The 7252-nt window shown below is 39.4% G+C and overlaps 1 protein-coding gene across 1 annotated transcript; it reads right to left on the bottom strand.

Annotated features, from left to right (window-relative positions):
* Nucleotides 1-430: 430 nt before the first annotated feature.
* Nucleotides 431-4523, bottom strand: LOC114551097 (uncharacterized). Its single transcript, XM_028572183.1, has 6 exons — nt 4083-4523; nt 3755-3859; nt 3155-3297; nt 2843-3004; nt 2301-2527; nt 431-1285 (listed from the first exon to the last, which is right to left on the bottom strand). Exons 1-6 carry the CDS (start codon nt 4147-4149, stop codon nt 1183-1185), a joined length of 807 nt encoding a protein of 268 aa, XP_028427984.1. The 5' UTR covers nt 4150-4523; the 3' UTR covers nt 431-1182.
* Between the last annotated feature and the right edge of the window lie 2729 nt (nt 4524-7252).

Below are 7252 nucleotides of genomic sequence, written 5' to 3'. Positions count from 1 at the left end.
GTCTACAAATCAGCTATCCCAGCCTACTAATCAAGGTACACAGCCTACAAATGAATTTCAGACGAGCACTAGCCTAACTACAAAACTACACTGAGCATACAGATTTATAATGTTGAGTGGGGAAAAAGCATGGCTATTTATTGCAATTCCACTACAACCCCACCCCCCCCAAAAAGCTTTAATTCCCACTTAGCGGAAGAAAATACACAAAATATAAAGCAGCACATCTTGTCACATCAGCAAGTTTCGGTGCAGATTACATATTTGGTAAAATTGTATCATCTCTGGTAACTGCATAGTCACCACTTCAATCGTTGCAGTTACTGTGTTTAACAAAGAGCAACACCAACTGCTTACTTCAAGTACCTGAAGATTATAGCAACGTATTTATGTATTTTTATTGAGGCCAAAACACAAAAGATGAACAAGCTTTTCAATAGTACATAGTAATGACTTTATTGTAATTAGGAAAATCTATTTTATCAAAACATTTTCAAGTTTTCAGGACAAATGACACCAGTGCAATCAGTGACACCAAAAATTCTCTATAAACAAGACATACATATAATACATAACTATGGTCACAGACGGCAAAGGCCACAGTTTCAAGTATTGCCAAAAGTAACAAGGACATAAATACACAAACACCATTATAGCAACAAGGCCATTCCATACTTTTAACATTTCAATGGTCAATTCAAGTCATTCCATACAAAGTTCTAAAAATATACAAATATTTTAATGATATCGCTGCCAGCACCAACCGAACGCAACATTTCTCAGAATGTGAATGTTCCTCTAAAAAGAAAACATGTTTTTTGTCACGGTTAGTTAACATATGGACATAACGTTACATTAACCAATACATGTCTGCCATGCAACAAATGTTACATTCCTAACAATACTTTCCAATTGATATAAAAATGCAATGTGATTAAATAAGAGGTTTTTATTGCCTTTTTAACCATTTAGGAGGTAGTTTATTACATTTTGAAACCTGCATTATCTGGCAGATTTTAAGTTGCTACCATGCCCTTTGGAAGAATACTGTAGTGGTTTTTCCAAACAAACACTACCATGTCAAATGTTTTTGGCCCTGTACCACATATACATAATTTAGGTCATCTATGAAGCACCCTTTTTACTGGGGTGTAGCCAGCTGGTCAGATAGTGTTTCTTGTGTTATTTTGTGTCCATGGAGGAGTCATCAGCACATCCCATAATCCTCTGCAACTCCTGAATACATGGCCCGATTGACTGGCTGTGCAACTGAGCCATATTCAACCTAGAGACAGAAAGCCATCTGTTAGTAGGGCTGGGCGATATGGACCAAAAATTATATCTGTATTTTTAGGCTGAATGGCGAGATACACATCATATGAATACAAATTTTCTACTAAATGGGCTAAATGTTCAGTTGTAGGTCAAAGCCACATATGAGATGTTAAAAGCACTTTTAAAAACCAACTGTGGTCAAATAAAATGCAGACTGTGTTTTACCCCGTTCAAAAATATACACCTGCAAAACCTGCAAATACAAATTCTCTTGAATAAATATCCTCCTCTCTCGACACACAGTAGGCTACACTTTTATAACAAGTCATTCCCAACCCAGGTATGTTTTTCTCAAAAAAAAGCAATGGATGTTAATTTGCATTTCAACTCCTAGGTTGTTTGAGGATCGAGCGCCATTTCATCTATGAAGTAAACAAGCCCGCCTCTGCTCCGTCAGTCACGGAGAGGCCGCTGTACTGAAAAACACGGTATGCTATGTTCGTACTGCATGGTGATGTAGCCCTCATTCGCTGACCCTGACGTTGACGAGGAAAGGGGCATGCAAGACAAATATGAGTTGGCTGATGATCTTTAGTTTTATAAGTTGTACCTTGGGAGAGCGGGTGCCGTTCATCTGCATGTAGGCTACTGCTTGTGCTGCAGTAACACAGAGATGGACTCGGGCATGCTTCACACTCGTGGTGCGAGCGGGACCGGAGCGAAACCGGAGATAAGGAGACGTTTCAACTTTTAAGAAAGCTGCTCTGCGCTCCATCCCAAAACCTCCTTACTCATGCATCCCGCTCTGCTTAAATACTCTAAATTTTGACGCCACCCCTGACAAAGCCAGATGGCACCCCAGAGGGCCGCAGCACCCCGGTTGAGAAAGGCTGGGTTAAGCAACCAAACTGAGCGGTTAACATGATAATTTCCTTGTTAAATATTGGCACACTATCAATGTACGTATGTATTGTTTAAGATCTTTATGTGGACTGTTCACAAGCCTTTACAAACTAAAGGGTTACCTTCTGAGCAGCTCGCGTCCTCTGTCTGGTCCAGGGTGGTAGTGCTGGAGAGCAGTGAGGCTGTGAGCTGCCAAAATGCTGTAACACTGTTCTCGGAGAGCATTATGGTTTGCTGTATCCCACTGTGGCAACTCGCTGGTGTAGCGCCATGCCATCAATGTGTGCTCCAACACAGCGTCCCACTCTTTGTTCCTCAGAAGAACTTGGCCCCACTCCTGACACGAAACCTGAGGGGGAGGATAAGGAGGTAACGGCTTAGAATGACAATGAAACACCCAGCTTACAGAGCCAGGTAACATATGGCGTTGCAGTTTTTAATATTTCAGTGACCAAAAATTCACTTTATGAAGACTAAAAGCTCAATGAGAAAAGAATAGCAGCAGTGTGCTTAAAGATGATGAAGAGCCAATGACTACAAATCTAAAATAAAATGCATCACTTTCCTGCAAATGAGAATTGGACAGTATACCAGTAAAATTAAATCTGCAGGTTTCCCCAAGTCATCATTTATACAAACATGGCTTAACACTAATGATACTCACTTTGAAGGCCACCAGGTGAGGATATGCCTTTCTGTAGCAGTGAGCATCCCTGTTGGAGCCAAGCCGTGAATAGGGTATGGACCTGTAAACATTTGCTTTCTTTAGTTGCAGGTCTTCCTGGAGATACTTCAAGTCAGATGCTAGGATCCTGGGCTCTTGGCTCTAGAATGCAATGCAATACATTAGTTTTCAGATTACATTGTATGGTTCAGAGTTGAGTAGTATTTTATTTTACATCTTGGCTACTAAAATTCTGCTTTGGCTGAAAACTTTCTTATAAATACAGTGAAGCGAAATGGCCAGGAGGGATACCTGTTCAACTAAGATGAGGGATCTGATTAGCTGTACAAGCTGCTGTTTGGAGAGAGGGGTATGGTGCTCGTCCATCCTCTCACACTGCTGCTGCTGCTGCTCCTCCATCCTCCCAGTCCACACCCCACCAATGGACAAGTCCACTGCAAAACAAAAGGTATAAAATTAAGACAATAATAAACCAGAGCGAACAAGGGCTGTGGTAAACAATCAATCACTGGGTGAGTTGCATTTTCAGTAATTAACGTAATTGGGACTAGTCATCTGTTGGCAAGTAGTGGCATTTACTTCCAAAATGTTTTAAATGGTCAGATAAAAGCAGAACAGCTTTACGGTCTGAACAATATTTTAATTTCATTACTAGATGTCAGAATCCCCAACGTTGAATAACAAGGGAAACAGTTGTGGTAGAAGACGGCACACTGAAAACCACCAGTCTTTACAGTTCACTACACACTAAAAACAATTTCCGTCATAACGTTAACAAGTTTCTTTTTACCCCCCCCCCAATTGTGCTTCCTATAAAGTCAGCTCACAAACCAACCACACATTCGTTTTGCAGGTAACGTTAGACAGATGGTGGTTTTGATTTGCACTTACAGGAGTGCACACGTTTAGTGTTTGAAGTTGAGTTTCTCCATCTTGGAAATGGAGATGGAGCCAAACGTGCACTTAGAATCTCTAGATAGGACCTTCTCATTCGAGCTGTAAAAACAAATAAACACGTAACGTTAAGTTAAAACTGGGTGACAGTGGCTCGTGTTGAAATGTTTTAAAAGGTGACGCAGTGGTCCACGTTAAAATGATTGTTAACAACATGTTGGCGCGCGCTTGTGATAACATTAGCACGATAGCAAAGTGGCGCGTCCTGCACAAAGAACTAAGTTCGCAGCCTAAATTAATAAATACTGTCATATTTCAGACTTACCTGCAATTTTGGGCTGCGGAGCAGGTATTTCCACCAAGGCACGTCGTGTATGGCACACAGCTGCCATTGTGACCAAACTAAGATATGGAGCCAACTACCTGCAAGTGATGCTACTGTTAGCCAAACTTTAAACCCCACAGGGTGCCCAACACTATCTTTTCCACGGTAACCTAGTAGTAGTGTGGCTTCAGCTGGTGACCTCGGTAGCTGCTGTAAAGGCGTCAAATCAGTTTTCGAGTAAGCTAATATCCACCACAAAGACAACCTTGCTTAAATTTAACTAAATGCTACAAAAAAAAACGCGATTGTAAAGGGCAATGAGAGACTGACAACTTTTGTCTGTACAATACTGCTGAGGCGCGCGACACGAGCTGCCGCGCGGGCGTGGTTTGTTGCATGTGTCGTCCTGATTGGTGAGCGTCGCAGCATGTGTAGAACACGCGCCCAATATGCAAATGAGGTAGCCCCGTCCTCCCAATGGTCCTCCCCAGAGCCATAGTATCACTCTGGTCCTCCCCATATGTCAATGGTCCTCCCCCACTACTCTGCTGCTTGGGAAAAAGATCACGTGACACACACCATACAGGGTGTTTATATACTGTCTATGACGTGTATTCAATCAGTCAGTCACTTAGCATTGATAGCTTTTTTTCATACACGATATGAAGCATATATAAGAATTAGTGCTGAAGCTGAATGGTGTTTAGCTCATGACAACGATGGCAGTGTTAGTTTTCGAGTAGTTGGTAAGCTGTCAGAGAGGACACAGAGTGTGCTAGGCTTGGTGGTGTAGTGCTGCTGTTAGTTACATAAATCTCTGAGAACGTTTAGCTGGTTCCATCTTCTCCACTCAGATGGATTTTGAATTTGACATTTTGTAGACAAAACAATGACAATAATACAGCCAAGGGTGAATGCAGATTCAAGTTCTTTCCGGTAATACTACCCCAACCTTCATAATAATATAATAATAATTATTATAATAATAATCTCCTCCCGCCCTGAGCTGCATGCATCCCTGAACACACACATTGTATTTATTTAAATTGTGTAATTGCACAGAATCGTTTGTGAATGTTGACAAAACTTTCAAAACCATACCACTTTGCTGGTAATTTGTCAGCTAACCACAAAAATGTTGCTGACATAATTTGTGTGGTTTGGTCATCAAAAAAATCAAACACAGGAACATTAAATCAAACACACACTTCCAAGCACTGTGTGTGTTTAGTAAGTAAAGAAGTGCGGTTGCCCACCATTATAATGCCAGAGATACAGAAGTTGCATAGCTTGTTTGACCTGCTGTCCGTAGTGTTGGAACTTATTTTGTCTGTCATTTCACTTGGGAGATTTTTGCCTGGCAAAAACCCACAGCACTTAATATCAGACAATCAGCTGTAGGAGAAGTTGAGCACACTGGCCTTCTTTCACCAAGGGTTGCAGCCCTAATATTAATATGTATCACACATGTCATTTGTTACGCACTTTGTGTCAGCTGGATTGCAATGCAGCTGCATGCAGTGGACCTAAGGGCGCAGTTTAGATACTAAATGATGTTAATGAAACACTGCCTGTCCTTTGCTTGTAAGCTACAGTTCTCAGCACAAATAGTTTTACCTTGTGTCTCAGTATCTGTTATTGCTCCTTAAGAAAAAGAAATGGACACATATTTTCTAAACCACAATAATCCAATAAACTCTCTTCCTCTTGTTGTCTCCCCAGAAGAGTGCAGAGTTTCCGGACCACAACTAAGAAGTTCCTCACTCCATTCATGCTTTCTTCATACTGCACTCACAGTATACTCATAGTATTGTATGTCATTTTTATTATAAAAAAGTAAGTAATAGTAGTAGTATTCATTAGGCTATGTCAAAAAATCCATACAAAGTCATACAAAATGTCATAAGTGTTATTACTGTACGTTGTAACACTGTTATACACTGTGCATGCCATAAAGGTGGACGTAAAACATTTAAACTAAAAGTGTCCCGTGTGTCATGGAAATGTTCACTATTGATTTTCATCACAATCTTTTTTCTAAACCATAAAGACCTGTTGTAATGTACGGAGGGGATGGTGGAGGTGGTGGGTGAGTCAATACGTCATTGAACTTTCACCCTCAATCTCCAATTACTCAGTCTTTATATTGCCAATTAAACCAAATTTTTAACTCATATAGAACATTATTTTCATTCTAACCATGCTTTGTGCCTGGCAGTGGCAATGTTTTTTTTTTTTTTTTTATTATATGAAGTTAATCTTCCTTACTTCAGTCCTTCCTTGTTGGGATAATAAGTGTCTTCAAGTCAGGTGCAGCTCCAGCTGCTGTACCTACCATCTGCAGCGCTTCAGTTGTCATGGACCCTTGAATTAGTCAAAAGAACATTAAAAGGTACCTTGAAACTTTCTCTCTACTGCATCCTTAATGCACATAATAACCAAATTTTAGATATATGAAAAAACTAGATATATGAAAAAATAATATGAAAACATGTTAAAATCTACATGTGCATGATGTGCATTCAGTTAAGTGGAGGGTTCATCCACAAAGTCACAACGTTTTATGAAATGGACATTAAACTTATTGGCTGTGGTATATTTCTTTTAAGATGTAATAACGCTCAGAACACACCAGTGCTTATTGTATGTTACAGCGAACCATTCAAACCAAGAGACACATGGTAAGAGACACAGAAATATCTGTAAAATGTTTTTTAATAGGATGGTGGATTATTGAAAAAAAACAAAAGAAAAATAGGAATTTTATTTCTTCTCAAGAGAGCTAACTGCATCTTGATACATATTGAGGAATAATAATTCATTCAAGCACATAACTCATTCCGAAACAGATGATAATAAAACACAAAAACTTTAAAAGTATTACCGGTAGATTTAATTAACACAGTGATCAATCTGACAAATTCCGTAATAAATTAAAATATTTTATAAATTGTTAATATTAACACGTCATTATAGTTTAATATATTTATTTTTTTTCGGGGGATAGCTTATTATTTACTGTTTGTCATTCTTAGCTGAAAATAGTCTATATGGTTACTTATGAAGCAGTGGTAGATAAATAGTATTTTTAACATTTCCAACAAATGTTCCTCTCATCTTGCAAAAAAAACTGTATTGTAATTCAACAGGGCTGAAATCAGTTCACTTTT

This window comes from Perca flavescens, chromosome 24, assembly GCF_004354835.1.
Source record: "Perca flavescens isolate YP-PL-M2 chromosome 24, PFLA_1.0, whole genome shotgun sequence".
Classification (NCBI taxonomy): Eukaryota; Metazoa; Chordata; class Actinopteri; order Perciformes; family Percidae; genus Perca; species Perca flavescens.
The sequence above is the reverse complement of the archived record's forward strand: the minus strand, read 5'-3'. Positions and strand labels throughout refer to the sequence as shown.

What these genes read in the sequence shown, in the direction of transcription:
- LOC114551097 (XM_028572183.1), bottom strand. Translation starts at nt 4,149, where the DNA reads ATGGCAGCTGTGTGCCATACACGACGTGCCTTGGTGGAAATACCTGCT. An exon ending in CACTAAACGTGTGCACTCCT is followed by an intron (nt 3,298 to 3,754) that starts GTAAGTGCAAAT and finishes TTTGTTTTGCAG; the next exon opens with TGGACTTGTCCATTGGTGGG. An exon ending in GGACGCGAGCTGCTCAGAAG is followed by an intron (nt 1,286 to 2,300) that starts GTAACCCTTTAG and finishes TTCTGTCTCTAG; the next exon opens with GTTGAATATGGCTCAGTTGC.